Source organism: Eutrigla gurnardus, assembly GCF_963514095.1.
Source record: "Eutrigla gurnardus genome assembly, chromosome: 11".
In the NCBI taxonomy this organism is placed as follows: Eukaryota; Metazoa; Chordata; class Actinopteri; order Perciformes; family Triglidae; genus Eutrigla; species Eutrigla gurnardus.
Window position 1 is genome coordinate 16,833,709 of NC_139925.1, and position 21,679 is coordinate 16,855,387.

General features: G+C 41.1%; 1 protein-coding gene across 5 annotated transcripts in view; it reads left to right on the forward strand.

The window, feature by feature from the left end:
* Nucleotides 1–21,679, forward strand: part of LOC311020475 (spectrin beta chain, non-erythrocytic 1) — a 103,882-nt gene that overhangs the window by 78,554 nt on the left and 3,649 nt on the right. For 2 of the 5 annotated variants that reach the window (XM_084020507.1, XM_084020505.1), the window contains 22 exons: nt 20–439; nt 995–1,197; nt 1,649–1,739; nt 1,855–2,001; nt 2,385–2,648; nt 5,046–5,270; nt 5,739–5,828; nt 5,922–6,200; nt 6,960–7,090; nt 7,317–7,521; nt 7,698–8,072; nt 8,189–8,275; nt 9,781–9,795; nt 11,912–12,069; nt 12,650–12,788; nt 13,081–13,165; nt 13,287–13,483; nt 13,883–13,983; nt 14,393–14,447; nt 19,804–20,006; nt 20,402–20,575; nt 20,892–20,934. In XM_084020507.1, coding sequence (XP_083876633.1) covers nt 20–439; nt 995–1,197; nt 1,649–1,739; nt 1,855–2,001; nt 2,385–2,648; nt 5,046–5,270; nt 5,739–5,828; nt 5,922–6,200; nt 6,960–7,090; nt 7,317–7,521; nt 7,698–8,072; nt 8,189–8,275; nt 9,781–9,795; nt 11,912–12,069; nt 12,650–12,788; nt 13,081–13,165; nt 13,287–13,483; nt 13,883–13,983; nt 14,393–14,447; nt 19,804–20,006; nt 20,402–20,575; nt 20,892–20,934 — 3,687 coding nt within the window. Of the gene's footprint in view, nt 1–19; nt 440–994; nt 1,198–1,648; nt 1,740–1,854; nt 2,002–2,384; nt 2,649–5,045; nt 5,271–5,738; nt 5,829–5,921; nt 6,201–6,959; nt 7,091–7,316; nt 7,522–7,697; nt 8,073–8,188; nt 8,276–9,780; nt 9,796–11,911; nt 12,070–12,649; nt 12,789–13,080; nt 13,166–13,286; nt 13,484–13,882; nt 13,984–14,392; nt 14,448–15,983; nt 16,340–19,803; nt 20,007–20,401; nt 20,576–20,891; nt 20,935–21,679 lie in introns of those variants that run through there. The other 3 variants (XM_084020508.1, XM_084020506.1, XM_084020509.1) reach the window with 2 other exon arrangements.

Below are 21,679 nucleotides of genomic sequence, written 5' to 3' on the forward strand. Positions count from 1 at the left end.
CTCTGTTTTCTGTGTCCAGGACACCATGAAGAACCGGGAGGAGTCTCTGGGCGAGGCCAGCAAGCTGCAGCAGTTCCTGCGCGACCTGGACGACTTCCAGTCGTGGCTGTCGCGGACGCAGACCGCCATCGCCTCAGAGGACATGCCCAACACGCTGGCCGAGGCCGAGAAGCTGCTGACCCAGCACGAAAACATCAAGAACGAAATCCGCAACTACGAGGAGGACTACCAGAAGATGCGGGACATGGGCGAGATGGTGACGCAGGGCCAGACAGACGCCCAGTACATGTTCCTGCGGCAACGGCTGCAGGCGCTCGACACCGGCTGGAACGAGCTGCACAAGATGTGGGAGAACCGACAGAACCTGCTGTCCCAGTCCCACGCTTACCAGCTCTTCCTCAGGGACACCAAGCAGGCTGAAGCCTTCCTCAACAACCAGGTAGACACCTATGATGTCATCACACACCTGTCGTCAAGGAGAACTTCCTGCTTTTGTTTCTCACATAATTGTTAACTGGTTATCTTTGTGTCCGAACTGTTGGTCGGGAAGAAACAAGACCTTTAGTGACAGTTGACATATTTCAGATGACTTTCTGTCTTCTCCTGTTGTCCTTCAATCTACCGAGGACTGGGTCCCTGACCTTTCACTATGAGAGGGTCAGAGGCTGCCACCAAGTGGTAGAAGTCCTTCATTACAGCAGCATATTTAGATGTTTTTTTGTAGGTTTATAAATTGTACTTTTATATACACATATCCTATTTGTATTATACCAGTCTTCCTCGTTATTATATTTTTTAAATTATTTCTGAAATACTGTTTTATTCCTATATTTTAACTTCTGCATGATATAATGTTTTACATCTTATATTTTAATGTATTGTGTGATTTTCTTTTCATACATTTTGTAGTAACATTGTTTGGAGATGGCTCCTCCGCTGTAATCGTTGTACATATGACTCATTAAGTTGACTTGAGTCTGTGTTTGTCCATCAGGAGTACGTGTTAGCTCACACTGAGATGCCAACCACTCTGGAGGCCGCCGAGGCCGCCATCAAGAAGCAGGAGGACTTCATGACCACCTTGGATGCCAACGAGGAAAAGATCAGCGGCGTGGTCGACACCGGACGCCGCCTGGTATCCGACGGCAACATCAATGCAGAGCGCATCCAGGAGAAGGTGGACTCCATTGACCAGAGGTGAACGAGATACAGGATTTCTTTAAATTACTGATTTATTTGTGCCATATTGATAGGCGAGTGATATTGTGAGAAAGTCGAAACAGCCAGTTAAATGTATTTTGAACATCAAATTCATCTATAGAAATAATTCTTCATCGCCATATATAGGATATTAAAAATTCACAATATTTTAACAGCAGCTTTTAGGGCTACAGAACCGGGCTTTAGACTGTTTTAGATAAGTTACTTGATGAAAGTCATAAATACTTATCTTTAATCATGACCTTCCCTCAAGTGAGGCACTCAGACCCTTCCTGCACCACATGACTTGGTGATTTAAGGTTTAAAAAGTGTTTTTATTGTATCTGGAAGTATGAAAATTCACCTTCAGGTTAAAAATGGTTGTAGGTAAGTGCAGAAAAATACAACTCGCGTGTATATTGTGACGATATCGATTATTGTTCTACAGACACAAGAAGAACCGAGCCGCTGCTACTGACCTGCTGACGCGGCTGAAGGACAACAGAGACCTGCAGAAGTTCCTGCAAGACTGCCAGGAGGTAAACCACACGTGCTTTATATGAAACTGTTCAGAATACCTGCAGTAACCAGGTTTTTAATGTCCATTTATTCTCGTGGTTCTAAGTTGAGATAAGTTATTGTCTGTGTCTGCAGCTGTCCCTTTGGATCAACGAGAAGATGCTCACAGCTCAGGACATGTCGTACGACGAGGCCAGGAACCTCCACAGCAAGTGGCTCAAACACCAGGCATTCATGGCCGAGCTGCAGTCCAACAAGGAGTGGCTGGACAAGATCGACAAGGTGGGAAGGGTTTGAACCACAACTGTGACACGGTGTCATTTGAAATGAGCAATTCATTAAACATTTCAGTGAATCCCATAAATTCCCTCCCATTTTCAAGTTCCAGGATATGGCTTCTTTATGGCTGCACCAATATATGAAAGTAAATTAAACATGTCGTCCACTATTTTATCCACATTTTTCTCTTCTCTACAACTCGTCATATTTAGTATCTATGGACACTTTGAGACCTTCGCTTGAATATTAAACACAGTTTAGTGTGTTTGATCATAGTTTGTCACTGCCAAACATTCTTTGGGGTCAAAGAGACTACATTGATTAATACAATTTTATTGAATGAGTTAGTCATAGCTGAGTTTTAAAAAAGCAGTACTGTCTCTCAGGACGGGCAGACGCTGATGGCAGAGAAGCCGGAGACTGAGGCCATGGTGAAGGAGAATCTGGCGTCCCTGAAGAAGATGTGGGAGGACCTGGAGTCGACCACCCAGACGAAGGCCAAGTGTCTGTTTGACGCCAACAAGGCCGAGCTGTTCACCCAGAGCTGCGCCGACCTCGACAAGTGGCTGGGGGGCCTGGATGGACAACTGCAGTCTGACGACTACGGCAAAGACCTCACCTCTGTCAACATCCTGCTGAAGAAACAGCAGGTGAGGAACACATTTACTGATCCATGCAGTTCTTCAGATCTCTGAAACTAACGAGGGGATTGAAAGAATGTTTCTCCTCGTTTCTAATACCGGAAGGTCTTCCTGTGTCGGTGTCACTGCCTGCCTTCATTCATACATGTGTTCCTGGAAACAAACTGTAAACTTCCTGTAAAGGCTCTTAGTTTGATGCACAGTGAGATCTAATGGGGAACTTAACACTTTGTATACCATTGACACAAAACACTGACTGTAAATGAGTCATTCCTTAATCTTTTTCTTTCTTTTTTTAAAGCAGTTTTTTTTGTGTTTTTCAGTGATTCACAACAGTTTTGGCTTGTGACCCCTTTAAGGACATACACATACACATTACCAGACTTTTTATTGTATGTGCATAAAAAAGAGTTATTAGTGGCTGTAATCATTCCTCCTGTCCTTCCCTGTAAGAGATGAAGGACATAATTCACTGGCGCTGTATGCGTAAAAAAAGCTTCTAATGTTCAGCTGAAGATGATTTGAGGCTTCAGTAGAAATCACCAGTGGTGGAAGAAGTGCTCATCTATTATACATGAGTAAAAGTAGCCATACTACAGTGTTAAAAAAAAGTCCTGCATTCAAAATGTTACTTTAGTAGAAAGTGCATAATTATTAGTATGAAAATATGCTTAAAGTACCAAAAGTAAAACTAGTCATTATGCATAATGGCCCATTTCTGAATACCAAAAATGATATTCCTCATAATTTGTACTTTATATATGGCTTGGTAGTTTAATCTATAATATTGCATAGTAATTAGTATTTGATAATATTTTGTCTTGTTAATCTAAATCTGCAAAGTAGCAAGTAACTAAAGTCATCAAACAAATGCAGTGCATTTAAAAAATACACTTTCTCCCTAAAATGTAGTGGAGTAGAAGTATCAAGTAGAATACACTTGTTATGTACAGTACTTGAGTAAATGTACTTATTTACATTCCACCAGTCACTGCAGCTCAGCAAGGGAAACATAGAGGGGTCTTTTAGTTCAATCTATTGGATGGATTCCATGAAACTTGTTTCAGAAATATATGTTCCCGTCAGGATGAAAGACTCTCAATAAACCCTAAACTTCACATCTAGCGCCATCATCAGGTCAAAATTCAAATGTATGACCAAATACATGCAAAACGAATGACATTCCCAGCAGCCTTAACTCTACAGATAGTATTTAATTCAACATAGGCACGCAACTGTGAAGTAATAATGAAACAGAGAGTGATTGGTAAAATGAATTCCTGCAGTTGGACCGATTTTTTCAAAATAATTTTGTGAAATTATGTCTATTTGTGTGATCTAAAGCTCTTAAATTCCTGAAGGGAGCCTCTTCACTCATTTCTCATGTTTTACAGTCCTGAAAGGAAAGTGAGTCTAACCACCCTTTACATAATCCTTCCACTGGATCGGCACACACACACACACACACACACACACACACACACACACACACACACACACACGCACGCACGCACGCACACACACACACACACACACGCGCACACACACACACACACACACACACACACACACACACACACACACACACACACACACACGCTCATATCCACTAAGTCTCAGCCTTACACAGACACACACACACACGCTCATATCCACTAAGTCTCAGCCTTACACAGACACACACACACACACTCATATCCACTAAGTCTCAGCCTTACATACACACACACTCTTTCTCACACCCCACTCGCACAGCAGTTATGTAATATTTCATTTGATGTGTTACAGCCCACACTGTGTGTGTGTGTGTGTGTGTGTGTGTGTGTGTGTGTCCACCAGTAACAGAAAGAACTGAGAGCATGAAGCTGTCTGAGGGATGACGTTTGTATTTTCAGTCTAATAGAGCGGCTTTACTTCTCTTATCATCTGTCTTCTCTTCAGATCTGTGCTTTAATTTCTTTAGAGAGAGAGAGTGTGTGTGTGTGTGTGTGTGTGCGTGTGTGTGATGAAGCATTAGAGGGAGATCAGTAGTAGCGTTTGATCTGTTGTACAGTGAGTCAGAGGAGAGAAAGGATTACTCTGCTCTTCATCGTCTTCCTCTCTGCTCTCATTTTAACCCAGAGTCCACCTGTTTTTTGTGTGTTTTTACTCTTCTGTGAAGCGAAGACTGATGGTACACCATCTGCCTGCTAGAAGATGATCATCACTTCGTCATTGGAGAAATATTTTGTTGAGTCCGTTTCTCAAGGTTTTTCTAACACAGATCTTTGCTGAGTGGAGGAGAAGATGAGAAGGGGCTTGTGAAGCATCTTTGATCTTTTGTAAAAGCAGTTTTGCTTTGAGTCCTTATGTCTGTGTGCTTTTACGAACTTCTCCTTCTCTGACCTGTAAACCGTCGTCCCGCAGATCCTGGAGAGCCAGGTGGAGGTGCGTCAGAAGGAGGTGGGGGAGTTGCAGGGCCAGTCGCAGGCCCTCAGTCAGGAAGGGAAAGGCTCCGAGGAGGTGGATGGCCAGAGGATCGGCGTGGAGAATAAGTTCCAGGCCCTCCAGGCACCACTGAAGCAGAGACGAGACAACCTCATGGCCTCCCGCGAGATCCACCAGTTCAACCGGGACGTGGAGGACGAGATCGTAAGTAGAGTGTCTCGGACAGGAAGAGTGGAGGTAGAGCGCTGACCTTTAACCCCTCTAATACAGGAAGTGAGGTGTGTTTTACTGTTGACCTCATGTGATGTGATCTGGATGAGAAACGGACAGCTTGAACTGAAACATACGTGTTTTGCAGAAAAACATTTTACTTTACTAAAACTTAGGCTGGACAGTAGAAGTATTATTACCAGCAGTTTTACTGGCATTGGGTGCACAACAGCAGCAGTTAGAGTTCCCTTAGCATTAGAAGTATTATTATTAGCAGTAATACTGGTGATAGTACTTTAGTACTACCAAATGTGATGTTTCTTCTCATTAGAAGTGGCAGAGATGGATTGAGCAGTAGTAACATTAGTAGAAGTAGTAGCAAACGTGTCATTAATACTAATCATTTAATAGTGATACTGGTTGGCTTATTAGCATTAATGATAAATTCCTTCTCATCTCTAGCTCTGGGTTGAGGAGAGGATGGCTCTGGCCACATCAACCGACCACGGAAACAACCTGCAGACTGTACAGCTGCTCATCAAGAAGAACCAGGTACATAAACACACACATTTACCTGCTGATCTGAAAGCACTGAAAAGCATTTTAACATGTTGAATCTATAACCATAACCTTCGTCCCTCTCAGACCCTGCAGAAGGAGATCCAGGGCCATCAGCCGCGCTACGACGACATCTTCGAGCGCAGCCAGCACGTATTGAGGGAGAACAGCCCGACGGCTGAGCTGATCCGGCAGCGCCTCGCTGAGCTCCAGTCTCTGTGGGAACAGATCAGGAAGGAGACGGAGAAGCGCCACACCCGCCTCAGCGAGGCCCACGAGGCCCAGCAGTACTACTTCGATGCCGGCGAGGCCGAGGCCTGGATGAGCGAACAGGAGCTCTACATGATGTCGGAGGAGAAGGCCAAGGTGAGGGCAGGGGTCAGAGGTCAGAGGGTCAGCATGAGGAGGGCAAACAGCATATATTTTTTCTTGACTTGTGTTTTAGGAAAAGAAAAGTTGTTGTTAAATATGTGTTGATAAATGTCACGACCTCACTCTTGTCAAGGTTTGGATAAAACAGACACACGGATTAGAAGTATTATTTATTAAAACGTCAAGTATTGGATTCGGGATCTCAGCTCTGTCGCTCAAACTTCCCGTTTCTTTGTTTGAGTTTTAGTTCACCTTCCAGTTCCTCACATTTTCTAGTTAGTTTGGTTCGTTGCTGTTGGTGTCAGACTGTCTGCTGTTTCTGCTGGTCAGTACGCGTTCAATACTTAAAAGATTCCAACTCTGAATGCAAGAGATGGTTTCAGTTATGTTCTGTTATATTTCAGAAACGTGACCTTTTACTACTTATTACTACTATTTTCTCAAATAGTATCCTGTAAATTACGTCTCATTTAACTGCTGATGTGTAGTCTGTAAAGTTGACAAATAATGTCTGTCTTTGAGGGTCATTTTGGGGAACTTCCATCTCGTTCTTCTTCTTCTTCCATATCATCCTTTTTACCGCTTCTCTCTGCTTTTTTTTACCCCTTTTTTGTCTTACTTCTATATTTCTGTCCATCCCTCTCCGTCTGAGATTCTCTTTCAACATCTCTGCCTTTTATTTTCCTAACTCCCAAGTGAAATTCAATTTGACAACAAAATAACAAGAGAAATCTTCGTGTGTGTGTCTCTCAGGACGAGCAGAGTTCGGTGGCCATGCTGAAGAAGCATCAGATCCTGGAGCAGGCAGTGGAGGATTATGCCGACGCCGTCCACCAGCTGTCCAGCACCAGCCGGGGCCTGGTGGCCGCCGAACACCCCGACAGGTGATGGTGTTTGAGGGATGGGGTGTACATTGAAATGGGGAGGGATGAAATAAAGCTGAACATAACAAATAAGAGTCAAAGATTAAAAAAAAAAGATTTATGAAATGTATAAATGGAGGGAAAAGGAGAGAAACAGAAAGGAACAATGGGAGCTTGAAGGGATAATAAACCATATAATAATAAGAATAAACCATAATTGCTAATGTCCTCTGTCCTTGTCGTGCAGCGAGCGCATCGGCATGCGTCAGTCTCAGGTGGACAAGCTGTACGCCGGGCTGAAGGACTTGTCAGAGGAGCGTCGGGGGAAGCTGGACGAACGTCTGCGTCTCTTCCAGCTGAACCGGGAGGTGGACGACCTGGAGCAGTGGATCGCTGAGAGGGAGGTGGTGGCTGGATCTCATGAGCTGGGACAGGACTACGAACACGTCACTGTTAGTACAGCACTGTAAACCTCAGTCATTGGTGTTTTCTTGTACTTGGACACATACATGTTAGATGACATGGACATATAAGCATTGGTGTTTATGTCAACCGACGGGATGTTTTTTCAGTAGCTTGCTACTTTAATGTTCTTTGTTCTTAATCCTAACTTTTGCCCTTCTATCAGATGCTGCAGGAGCGTTTCAGAGAATTTGCCCGTGACACCGGCAACATCGGCCAGGAGCGCGTGGACACCGTCAACAGACAGGCCGACGAGCTGATCAACACGGGCCACGGCGACGCCGCCACCATCGCGGAGTGGAAAGATGGCCTGAACGAGGCCTGGGCCGATCTGCTGGAGCTCATCGACACCCGGACGCAGATCCTCGCCGCGTCCTACGAACTCCACAAGTTCTACCACGACGCGAAGGAGATTCTCAACCGCATCCTGGACAAACACAAGAAGCTCCCGGAGGAGCTGGGCCGGGACCAGAACACAGTGGAGACCCTGCAGAGGATGCACACCACCTTCGAACACGACATCCAGGCGCTGGGAACACAGGTACATCTATGGAATTGGGAACTGTTGCTCTGCATTATCAGCGTGTGACTTTCATGCGATCCGCCTGCTCTCTCAACCAACCTGAACTCCTTCCTTCTACTCCTCTTCGCTTTCAGGTGCGGCAGCTTCAGGAGGACGCTGTTCGTCTGCAGTCTGCTTACGCAGGAGACAAAGCCGACGACATTCAGAAGAGAGAGGGAGAGGTGAGCTTCGGTCACAGGCAGCAGTGAAACAGAAACCACATCAGGACTCGGCTCAGTTTACTTTGAATTCAGTCAGTGAACATGAAACTGCGTGTTCCTGCTGCAGGCACGCTGTTGTAAAGACTACTATGATGTGTCCATTTATCTATATCTAGTATAAAACTACAGTATAAAACTCCTTCTCTTACTGATTGAATTGAAAGTGAACTGGACCCTGCAAAGTACCAGGCTCTGGTCCTCATGCATGCCGCGCTGCTGCTGCACTAAGATCTGTTTGCAAAAGGAAGTCATAAAATGGATAGATGGAGTCGTTTTCTCAGAGAGAAGAATGAAGCATGAAGAATATGTTTACGTGAGGTTGATAAAAGATGCCAAAACATAAAGAACTGTAATTGAAATCGTGAAAAATGAGCAACATTCAATGTTCAGTATATTCATTCCGACACATAATACAATCTTACAGGGCGTGGTCAAAATGCAGGAAATACCATGACAAAGTCTCCTTGTTAATGGTTCTGTTCACAGAAGGAACAATAGTGTTCTTGTGAAGCTTATTGATGCCCAAAAGGAAATTCTGTTTGTCTTTACAGCATACTTTGGAGAAATTATTTTACTGGTAATTGTGTATTTTTTTCCCCCCAAAAGTGCTCAGGTGTCTTCTATTTGAGAGCAAAACGTTATTATGTTGCTATCCTGCAGTTTGAATTTCTAAATGTGTGTTCTGACACAGCGTGAAGTGAAATTGCATACAAAGAGAGTGTGAGGAAGCAGACGGAAATCCAATCCAGGCAGTGATTGTGATGAAAGATTTTAGATGAAATATTTCAAATTCTGTGAAAACTTTCTGAATCTATTCGGTGGTCAACTCACCATAAATAACGTGCTTAAGATCGGTTTTGTCTGAAAAAATCTTCAGAGGCTGAATCGTTTTTTTTACAGGTCAGATACTTGAGATTCATCACCATATTTCATGTGAAGGTTTTTGAACTCGGTGCAAAAGGAAACTTGTTGATGTGCGACAGTTGCCTTAGCTGAGATGGTTAAAGGAACAGTCCAACATTTTTGGGAAGTGTGTTTGTCTTCCCGGGAGTCAGATGAGAAAATGGGAAATCAGATTTCATCCATCATCCAGGATGTAATTAGCCTACCCCACTACAATGTGATTACATTTGTTTAATTAATGAGCTACAATATACTCAAACCATTTATTCTTTGCATTTTTTACAAATCTGTCTTCTGCAGGTGTCTTCATCCATCTGACGTAAACGCTGTTTTGCATAATAGATAGCCGTTCAAAAATCTCCATCTGAAACATTTTTAGATAATGTTGGTGAGCAAGGATACGCTCAAATTCAAGTGGAATTTCCCTTCGGTATACCACCATGTGTCAAAGCTTGTCTCCGACAGAGTGTTCATGATGATGCACACAGTGTTTTTTTGATGGCGTTGTGTTTTGACCATTCCCTGTATGTCCATTTCCCTGCATATCCTCTCTGTCCACCCAGAAGAGAAAGGGAGAGGTGAGACTCCGTTTACCAAAAACATTGGCTTTGCATCAGTGTTCATTTTGGCTGCAGTTCTAGAATTTCTTTTAATACTTTGACTAAAATGTTCAATCAATTTTAGTGACATTTTAGTCGTTTTCATGTAGTTCAGTTCTGACCTCGTCTTAGTCACGGACTTGGTGATTTGCAAATATGTGTAGGGTTTGTTTTTTATCTTTCTTGGATCACTGTGTGGGTGGATTTATGTCCAGAAGTAACGCAACCCCAATAAGAGTTGTTTTTTTTATGACAACTTACCTGATGTTGCATGAGTATCAACAATCTGTAAACTCCACCCACCTGGGCCTCCATGGAGGTTAAAACAAACATTACGGGTAACTTGCAAATACAGTTAGTGAAAGTGAAAACCAAAAATTGTACGCCTTAAGCATCAGTTCTAAGACGCATTTGTAATATTTCATGGCTGCACACAGTGGTGCAATCTAATGTTGTTGTTCGCATTTGCTTATAGTTGCTTCTTAGCTAGCAAAATATTGCTTTCAGTCCTATGCAGCTACGTTTCCATCATCGGTGTTACCAGTGTCTCAGCGTCGGACGTCTGTGGTTGGAAATGTTACTCGGAGCGGAGAGAAAATATTCTGTACAAATCTACTGCTCATTCCGGAGAGGATTAGTCTGCTAAATGCAATCAGCAAGGCCTAATAAGAGATAAAAGTGTTATTTTGCCTCTTAAACTTACAGGAAACTTGGTGTCAGTATATTATATAAGATTACACAACTGGGGATGTCAGCCACTGAGCACTGAGGAAATCAGCCACTTTTGCATGATGGTGCGGAACATGCAACATCTTTGTGGCATTTAGCACCGAGTGGGAGATGAAGTAGCTTAAGCTGCTTTTATGTCACCAGGCCATGAGCAACACTCTTCCTATAAAATATTGATAAATGCTAAATCATGATTTACATCTAGTGTTTGTTGTTTGTGTGACAGAATGAATCATTCATGGTTGATTTTTAGTTTCTGAGTGGGAGCCGATCCGTCGATCGCTGAGCCATCTGAGTGTTAGAAAATATCTTGTAGCTGGCTAACCATGTTGTCTGTGAATAATCACCACTGTCTGGTTGTCATCCTCACTTTGCTGGTAGACGCTAGCATTAGCATGCTAACAGATTAATATGGATCCTAGATATTTAGCTTGCTAGTTAGCTCAGGTCAGGTGATCTGACTGTCGGACTGTTGACTTTGACTGAGAACATCACACTCGTCATGTCTGATTATCAGATGTGGCTCCGGACATGTTAAATTCCTGCAGCACCAAAAGTGCTCGTACTCGGTACAAAAAGTATTAAAGTGTTATATTTAAATGTATGTTGGAACAGCTCACCACCCTGTCAGTAACTCTTAATTTTGAATACCCTGTTAAAAGATCTAAATTATGAATTCAAGTAACCATGTAGTGCCAGCAGATTTTGGAGAGGTCTGAGTGAGCACTGAGCAGATGGATACACAGCCAACATAATCCAGGGAAAACATCGAGGCAGGGCTCGGCAAAATCCTCTATCAACATATATTTAATCGCATGTTAAGATTCACCATTAATATCACAATTTGAAATTGTTAATGGATCGTATAAAAAGGCAGTTTTTTCCAAATGTGCAACATTGCCTTCAAAGACCTAACATATCCACATTAAATATATATAAAAAAGGATGGCTTTATTGTCTAGCAGCCTCTGCAATCTACACATATGAATGCATTGTGTTTTATTTGCTTTTATGCCATTTATTTATTTCCCCGGGCTGTGCTCCCCCACAGCACCTTGATGCCGTACCTGCAGCCTGTAGACTCCTCTACCTTCTGCACCAAATATTACACTGTAGTGATGACTGTAGTGTGTTTACAGTTTATATACACAGATTATCCCCTAATAATGTATTTGGTTTATTATAAAAATGATTCCTCACTGATTGTGAAGCATTTCCATTAACTGCCTATCAGGTGGTCTCTGGGCCTCCTCTCTAAAGAGAGAGATAGCACATGAGTAAAAACAAAGTTAAAACAGCGATCATGTGTCTTTGAGGAGCCCGTCCTCCGGTCTGAACTCTGCTGTTTGTCGCCCGCCCCCTTCAGGTCCTTGAGGCCTGGAAGAACCTGCTGGAGGCTGCGGAGGGCCGGCGGGTGAAGCTGGTGGAAACGGGAGACAAGTTCCGCTTCTTCAGCATGGTGCGCGATCTGATGCTGTGGATGGAGGACGTCATCCGCCTGATCGAGGCCCAGGAGAAGCCCAGGTGAGGGCTCCGCCTCAACTGCAGCCAGTAGTAATGTTCTGTTATAGTGTAGTGTTTTTATCACAAAAGCTGAGAGAGGGAATTGTGACTTTGCACCTAAAGGTCATCGGATATAAGATTTCCCAAAAAAGTTAACTTCCCAAAATACATTTTCATTTTATTTGTGGTAATAAATGGTTTTGGTAGTTGATGAAAACTCCATCACTGTTTTGTTTTCAGTCCCTCTTGGTTTTGTGTTGACAGCAAAAAGCTGATTCATAAGAGTAACATTTTTCCATTTAATCCAATAAATCCAATACATTTGGGTTATTTAATAACAGATTTAGAGGCCTGTGTTGGCTTGTTGATAGTAATCCATGATCTAGTTTGTAATATTGATTATGTCACAATAGAAGTCTACATTATCTTGCATTAATTGTTATTGTTTGGTTGTCTACTGTCTATTTCTGGTTGATTCAAGCATAATCATCATCAGAATCCATCACCAGATGTGTTTTATAGTGAACAAGCTGAGGATTAAGTGTTTAATTTTAGTACACATTGTTGATGTTGTGTGTTTGTGTTTTCTGCTGGTTTTCAGGGACGTGTCGTCGGTGGAGCTGCTGATGAACAACCACCAGGGCATCAAGGCGGAGATCGACGCCCGCAACGACAGCTTCACATCCTGCATCGAGCTGGGCAAAGCCCTGCTGGCCAGGAAGCACTACGCTTCAGATGAGGTGGGGGGGGCTTCATCCAAACAGGATGATAATTCTATAATCCTATTATAATTCTATATATTCTGTTTTTAGTTTTTTAACAGCTGAGTTCAGTGTTCGGTTCTCATATTGCTCTTTAGTTTCATCACATTGTCGTTTAAGGCTTTTTAAAGTATTTCATACAGATATCCTTCAATATTTGACCTAGCCCGACCTTTTTTTGTTTGTGTCTCTGTCCCTAAACCACACGAATACATTTGGAATCTGCTTATTTCTTATGTAAATCTTCTGTTAAAATGCTTCCTCCCCTCAGATTAAAGAGAAGTTGTTACAGTTGACGGACAAAAGGAAAGACATGATCGACAAGTGGGAGGACAGATGGGAGTGGCTGAGACTGGGTAAGGTGTTTCATCAGTCAGTCAGTCAAACGGTTCACCATTTAGTCGGAGTTGATGTTCACACGAAGCATATTGATTGAATGAGCTGAATTAATGTGGTTTCATGTTGAAACGTGTTCAGTCCTGGAGGTGCACCAGTTCTCCCGGGACGCAGGCGTGGCGGAGGCGTGGCTGCTTGGTCAGGATCCCTACCTGTCCAGCAGAGAGATCGGCCAGAACGTTGACGAGGTGGAGAAACTCATCAAACGCCACGAGGCCTTCGAGAAGTCGGCCGCCACCTGGGAGGAACGCTTCTCCGCTCTGGAGAGGCTGACCACGGTGAGACGCACGCCATTACGTCATCAGAGCAGCGCTGTACTGTGACAGTAATAAAGAGGGATTTATTTGACAGTTACAAGACTTCCTTAAGCTGTGTTGCAGTCATAGAGATTATTAAACCCTGTTTCAGGATGTACTCTATAACGAATAAACCTTTCCTAGCCAGGATGGTGATTATGTAGCAAACTGAGCATTGATTTTTGCATGAAATTTGATTCAGTACATTTGTGCACCAGTTAACCTCCCAAATGTGCTCAAATTAAGCTGATTTCAATCCTAAATCAAATGAGAGAAATCACATTCATACATGGCACGATAAAGAAAGAAACTGGTCAACCATTTTTGAGGAGGAGCTTCTTGATCAGTTTGTACGATGACTCAATGTGTTCGTGTGTCCAGATGGAGTTATTGGAAGTGAGAAGAATGCAAGAGGAAGAAGAAAAGAGGAGACAACCGCCGCCCACTGAGGCTCAGCCCAGCGACGCTGCAGCTCCGCACAGGTGTGTGTGTTTGTGTGTTTGTGTGTGTGTGTTTCAAACTGTCCACACTTTTTAGCTTTGATTTATACCATTAGGAATGAAATGCAAATAAGAGGTGATTTACTTCTTCTCCAGTGGGCAGAATTGCCTCGTGCTTCAGGAGTGACTGCTTGGAGTTTCACTTCTTTAAGAAACAAGTTGTTCTTCTTTTATATTTGAAGACGACCTAACAGCCTCTGTGGATTTTTGATGTTCTCGTGAAAGTGAAAACGAAGCACACCGGAAAAGAAAAAAAGGAAACGTGCGCATAGGGAGGCGCCTGGCGATGGATCAGTCAGTTATGAAAGCCGTCTTCAGTTGCAGCTGTTCATGTGAGTGTGACGTCCCTCGGGAGTATGTTTAACTCTTTGTGTACTTTGTGTGTTTGCAGGGAGGGTGAGCCAGCGTCTCAGAATGGGCTGCCGTCTGATCAGGAGTCCCCCAGGGTTAGTTACCGCTCGCCTGCCTACCAGCAATATAGCAGCACCCTTCAGAGCCGCAGGGCTACCGCTGCACCCTGACACACACACACACACACACCCTTGGTATTGATGTGAACATTCGACATGCTTAGATACAAACCGGATGTGTGTTGTCTTCCACACACTTATTATTCCTGCATTTATCACTTGTCTTCAGCATTTATTGTTCGCTTCTCCTCCTTACTGATTAATATTCTTATTTCATAAGTGTAATAAGTTAAAGCTGTCACGTCATTTTATCTTTGTTTTGAGATGTTAGTAGAATTCCTTTTAACAAAATTAGATTTTCTTCTTTGCGAGGCCTTTAAATCTCCTGTGATAACGGGGGTCAGAGGGACAGGAATCAATGGGACTGATGGGAAATGTAGTCTTCTTTGGAGACAGTGTGAGAGGACCAATCAGCGTCACCACCTGTAATTTAATGAGATTTTGATCATTAAAACATAATGGGTTGCACTTTTTAAGCTAGTTAGTTCAATAGAGAGATAATCTACTGATTGAAGAGTGCAACAACCGGTTGTATTAAAATACCTCTATGTCCATCTGGATCCTCCTTTTCAGTACTAATGAGGTTTTTTAAGTACCAGTTATGATCCCTACTCTTCCTGTAAGACTGTTTGTCAGAAAAGAAGAGGTGGCATGACTTCAGGCTTTCTAAAGAGACACTTTCAAGTCTGGAGTCTGGGACTGTTCATTAACATATTTGCACTGGAACAAGAAAATCTTACATTTAGAGGGGGAACTAAGCAGAGTTGAAGAAAGACCTGTCAATCAGGAAACTCCAAAACTTCTTTAACTCATAATACCTCCTTAATGGGGAAGTTAAATAAACATACTTTAAGGAGAATAGTTTATTTTACCAACTGTAAGTTTTTCCATCTACTTCAATACAGTAATCGTCTTTGTAGAAGCTTGAAACACTTGTAAAAGCTCAGAACTGAACACTATGATGAAAAGAAAATCACACATTCAAGTAGAAAAATCGGGAAATGATACAGTCTGAAACATAAAAGAAGTCAGACTGAAGAGAAGATCCAGGTGGACACACAGGCTTGTTCAGTTTAATTCTGTTTCTCATTCATGACACGTGAAGCTGAAGGAGAAAAGTCCTGCAGAAAACAGTAGAGTTGTCAGTTTAATTTCCTTTAACTAACCCAACATTCCTTTTTGTACTTTATAAGTTCAATTAAATAAATTAGAAATGGACAATATGGACCACAGTAAAAGGGCTATTCATGCTAGTCTGTACTCTCTAAACCTAACCAGTATATGAGTGATGCGAACATAAAGTCATGTTGATCATTTTAAACATTTAAATGTTTGCATTTTGAGACATTTAGTGAAAACACATGTATGAATCCCTTTTTTTTTGGTACGAGTATGAATGGGACCATAAAACACACACATTAATACACAAAATCCAGCCACGCCTGTGTTTCTATCCATCCCTCCCCTCATGTTTTCTCCCCCTCCTCCCTTCCCCCCCTCTGTCTCTCTCAGCTCAACACTCCCGCTGTCCTCTCCCCTGAACTCTTAATGTTGCTGCTACTTTACGTCGTCATTTATAAACTCACCCTCTGGAACTTGAACGCCTGAGAAGTCCACCAACAAAACACACAGCCTGCACTCCATAATCAAGTTTTAAAGTCTCAGTTAGACTTAAGTAGGCATTTTTAGGAATTTTATGGATTATGTTTAATCCAGAATGTTGATTATGGTATCATCAACATAGTTAATACACAGAAATATAAGTAAATATAAAATAACACAAAATATAAAAGCATGCATTCATCATTGATAACAAATCAATTATAAAATAGTTGTACTGTAGTATGTTATCCAAAATATATTCAGATAAATTGTCTTACTCTTGTTGTCTTAAAATAAAGCATTTTAAACCGCTATAAGTGAATTGTAAATGTAAGCAATCACATATTTATGAAGAGCTGAATTTCAAAATGCTACGACATAGTATTTTTAGGAGGGATTAATTTGTTAACATCAAGATTTTGTCCAAGACATACATTTATGCTTACTGCTACTATGACTATAATTTTCTAGTTAGATGCTATTTTCAAACACAACTCTTACTGTATCTTCCTGCCCCATGTGTGTGTCTACATCCCACATTCCCAAATTCACCATCTCCATCTTTTCCTTTCATGTGCACCACATCTTCCACCACACAGACAGACTCTGTGTAAAGCACCATTCCGTTAACAGCAAATGCATTTCTTCACGTCAAACATCCCTGCTTGTGATTAACAGATCTCACAGTTCTATTTGTTAAAAAGCATACTTATTCATGCTCACTGTAAGTTTTTCTCCTTTGATTTTACTTGCTGCATTTCACTGTTTAAAATAATATATATATCGAAAAATATATATCAGTAATGCATATTATGGTTTCAGAAATAATATTTTTTTTGTCATGCTGTTTTGCAAATTGCATCGTCCTTTCATCATTCATACTAGTCCAATTAAAAATTAGTAAGTAGAAATATTTTTCAGAAATTTGATAATTCCATCCCAAAAAAATCTAGTCCTTCCAACATGTTTTTTTAAGCTTAACAGTAATGTTGTACATACTGACTATGCTGTATATGAATTAATCTTCAAAACCATTCCACAGTTTCACGTAAAATGTATTTATAATCATTAAGACATATCCCGTGTGTGTGTGTGTGTGTGTGTGTGTGTGTGTGTGTGTGTGTGTGTGTGTGTGTGTGTGTGTGTGTGTGTGTGTGTGTGTGTGTGTGTGTGTGTGTGTGTGTGTGTGCCTGCCTCCTCCATCCTCCTCATGATATTTACTCGGTTAATATCTCGTGTCACTGCGACGCTGTTTTGTATTATCATTATGATCAATCTCTGTTTCCATTGTTGACTGTTATAACTTCTTTTTATCCCTTCATGGTTTCTGTTGCATGTCCATCCAGTCCATTGGTTCCCTGACTAACACACATTCCCCAATAAACCCTGTCACAACCAATCAGAGCACTCAGACACGTTCTGGTTCGTCTGTCTATGCAGTTGTGACTTCTCTCCATGTACGGTTGTTTTTGTTGTTGCATGCTGTCACCATCATCAATGTTGTATTTCTTCATCTCATGTTCTTCACCAGTTTTCACCCTGGGGCTTTATTTTAATACACATATATATGTTTGTGTAGGAGGCTACTTTCATTGACAGGGATCTAAATTAATAGAATGAAAGTAAGTTCCAAATAATAATTGGATAGGCATAAATAAAGTAGTTAAAAATAATTATTGGTTTACTACTGGGAACATTAATTCAAACAATATATTTTTAGCGATTGGGAATAGGAAGCTAACTACACATAGTTTCTGTTGTTTCCTGCCAAAGTGGCTGTTATTGTAAGAACATGTACCACCCTGAGTTAAAGTTTGGTAGTTGGTGGTGGTTTAAATTCCTCATCTAACAAAAAAATTATAATAAAAAAGCTTGGAAATGTACTTATAACATATAAAAGTATTATGTATAAAGCTGGACAGACTCAGTGTTTTTATTAGTAGAAAGTAAGAACAAATTCAAATGAAAACAAGCTCATAGGAGCCATTTTGACAAGAAATCTCTGAGGAATTCTGCAAAATTCTATAAGCAGTCTAAAGTGACCAAATCAGGGCAATAATCAGGCATAATCCATACAGGGTCTGCCCAGCTTTACTTGTCGAATCTGACTTCAAAGTCTTATTCGTTGTAAAGTAATAACCAAAAACATTTCAAATGATAGGTTGGCCTATGTGACAACTGTTATATGCAGTAGCAGTACTTCATATGCTTTGATATTTGATAGTTAATTATGATGAAATAAGTGTAGAAATGCTGGAAACATAGGATTTTAAAAAGGCAGTAGAATGTACCAGCCTCAATTCAAAGTTTCAAACCCTGACAGGTGTTTTTCTAGCAGTGATTATTAGTATTGGTCTACAGTTTTATGCAGTATGTCAATAAAAGTACTTTGAGTTCCTAGAGCTGGTCCAGTCCTTGATCACCTCTCAGGAAGAGGTCCGACCTTTTACAAGCCACTAAAAAACAATCTCTGAATAGGTCCAACCTCTCGGGATTAGTTAAGGCTCCCAATAAACCCTCACTAGGTCTCACTAAGGTCTAGATAAAAGGTCCCAGGATTGGTCCACCTCTTGCAGCCCTTCAGTTAAAGCTCCCAGGATTGGTCCCGCCTCTGAACTGTTCTCAAAAAGAGTGTCCACCATTGGTCCAGCCCCTGAAGAGCTCAGTAACAGGGTAATAAGCATCCGGTTGGCGTGGGTGTGGTGTGGAAAAATTAAATCTGTTTTGATACTAGGCCAATCGCATTGTCCCCTCACCAATAATGATGCCCAGTAATGAGTTTCAAGCAATTTTGTGGATAATTGTTTGAGTTTTTATTTGTTTGGGTTATTTGCTGTGTTTCCCATCTGCTAGCTTCTCCTTGTCTTTCTTCACACTGTCCACCGTATTGTGTGTTACCGAGTGGTGTTGTGATTTATGATGCATGTCCTAAAACTTGTGATCGGTGCATGATCAGATGTTCAGCGTTCGCTCTCTGTGCTCTTAATGTGCAATTGATTTCTAATCAGTGCTGGAATCCAACGCTGAGCTCACTTAATTAACAGCTAAAAAAACACTTTAAAATGCATTACTAAGGCTGAAGTAGCTGATGACTGCTTGGTGGGCAGGATCTGTTTACTGGTCTGATATCAGTTTTTTGGAGATGTTGTAGTTTAGTTCAGAGGTAGAGACTCGAGACAGAGACCAGCTTAATTTGGTTACTTTTGGCTCGACATCCAGCAAAACCTAATCTTATAACCCTGAATCTTCAAACCCAAAGAGTAACAGCATCGTTTAACAAATATTATTTGACTGTGAAGTTTGTTATGAAGTGTGAAATCAGGTGAGCAAAGACTATTAGATACACAAAACAAAGACACAGTGGGTGTTTTGAAAGATGTGTATATATAAAGTTGTCAGTAGTAATGGTATTTAAAGTATTTTGTAGTTTTTTTGTGAATGCATCTCTGTCTAAATGCAAAGAAACATTGCAGATTGAAGCAGACCAGTCAGACTGATGTACATGTAGGACAGGTTTATTTATTTATCTGTTCATTCAGGTTCCAGTTGTGGGTAAATTTAGATAATTTCAACACAGCCTGTGATTCTGCTTTGCTCTGCATGCTGCAGCACTGATGTTTCAGATTTACAGCTTCTATGTCTGAGAGAAATATATATATATATTTAAATGAATATGAGAGAGATCCATCCTCAGTTCTCCTATGACTCTCTCTCTCCCTCCTGTTTCCAGGATAACGTTGATGGTGGAGAGGTGGTGAATGGGGTGTCGGAGCCCAGCCCCGCAGGGTCTCCCGGGGCCTCTCGCAAGGGCAAGGCCAGCCAGGCGGCGACCCTGCCGGCCAAAACCCAGCAGGACAGTCCCACGTCCCAGCTGGAGGGCTTCCTGCACCGCAAACATGAGTGGGAGGGGCATAACAAGAAGGCTTCGAGCAGGTAGGAATCACTGCAGAACAAATCCTGAATTATGACAAGCAAGCAAGTGTCTGTGCTGCTTTAGGTGGACTGTGCGATTGTTTTAACATGATCAAAGACGCAATTCTTTATTTGTCATGCATTTCTAAACAGTACTTTTTTGTTTTGATGTTGATTTACTTTTAAATCTCCTTCTCTTCTCCGTAAGGGATTTAACATTAATTCAAACAAACTCAAACATTTGACATAGATTCATCTGTTTGTTCATAGAAATATTTTAGAGAGTAAGTGTTAGGTGTGTAAAATACAGATATTTGTGTTTTAAAGACCAAAGCATAAAATTAAATCAACTAATAGTCAGATGCCGGCTATTGGTGATGAAGATATTTATAAATGACCTGGTTGTGTCTCTGCAGGTCGTGGCACAATGTGTACTGTGTGATCAATCAGCAGGAGATGGGTTTCTATAAGGATCAGAAGAGCGCCAGTCAGGGTATTCCCTACCACAGCGAGATTCCCGTCAGCCTGAAGGACGCCGTCTGTGAGGTGGCGCTGGACTACAAGAAGAAGAAACATGTCTTCAAGCTCAAGTGAGTATCCCGATGGTGATGACATAGAGCCATACTGTAATTGAAAGTAATTAGGTTTCCAAATGTGACTGAGCTTAAAAGCTTGACACAGTAAGTTTATCTCTTCTTTTTTTACTTTAACCTAACTCAAGCAAATCATGAATGAACATCCATAAATCCACTTGCAAATCATAGAAAAGAAGAAATTATAGAAACTATTGTTTCAAAACCTGCATGGTTGTCACCTGAAAATGAATCACCTGTAGATGTAACAGTGAAACTCGTCCTGTACACTTTCTTACTGGTTATTGTTTAATGCATCCTCTAACTTCCACAGGATTACTGATGGGAACGAGTATCTCTTCCAAGCCAAAGATGATGTAAGTAAAAGAAAAAAACGTCTTTTTTATTTCTTTTTCTCAAAGTTTTGGTGCATTCTTCTGTTGTTCTGTTTTTATTTACAGTAGTAACCATGTCTCATAATTTTTAACCATCTTTTGTAAAAGCTGTTTTTTTTTTCAATTGTTTGTTTTTATTGCTTCATTTTAGTTTAATTTTCAATTTATTTTATATTTATAATTGTATTTTATTAGTTCCGCTCTATATTTTCAATTTTATTTTCTCCATTAAAAATGTTTATACTTTATCGTATTAAAGGTTATATAAACCATTCATTAAAGAACCATACCAGTCTAAATCTGACTCCTCTCAATTAGCAGAGGTTCCTCCTGTCTTCAACACATCTTGTGTACATCAGGTTTTGCAGTGTTTACTTTAGTAGAGTTTTTCCTAAATACTTCTTAGTTCTCATTCTCATTTCTTGACCTCATGACTTTTCCCCTCGAGGTCAAGGAAAAGTGGTTAGGGTGACTGTGTTCTCCATACTATACTATGACTTATTTTCATTACTTTTTCCTCACTTTTTTGACATACTATACTATTACTTTTTTACTACTATACAATATACTATACAAAAAAACAGCTGACAAAATTCATAGAATATTGTTAAAAAAAATAAAATAAAATGAGTAGTGAAAAGCCATCGTATCTCACATAAAGTAAAGTCGGAGTGTAGCAAGTCCAAAACAGTCATAAAAACCCATAGTCAAATTTTTTGGGGGAAAA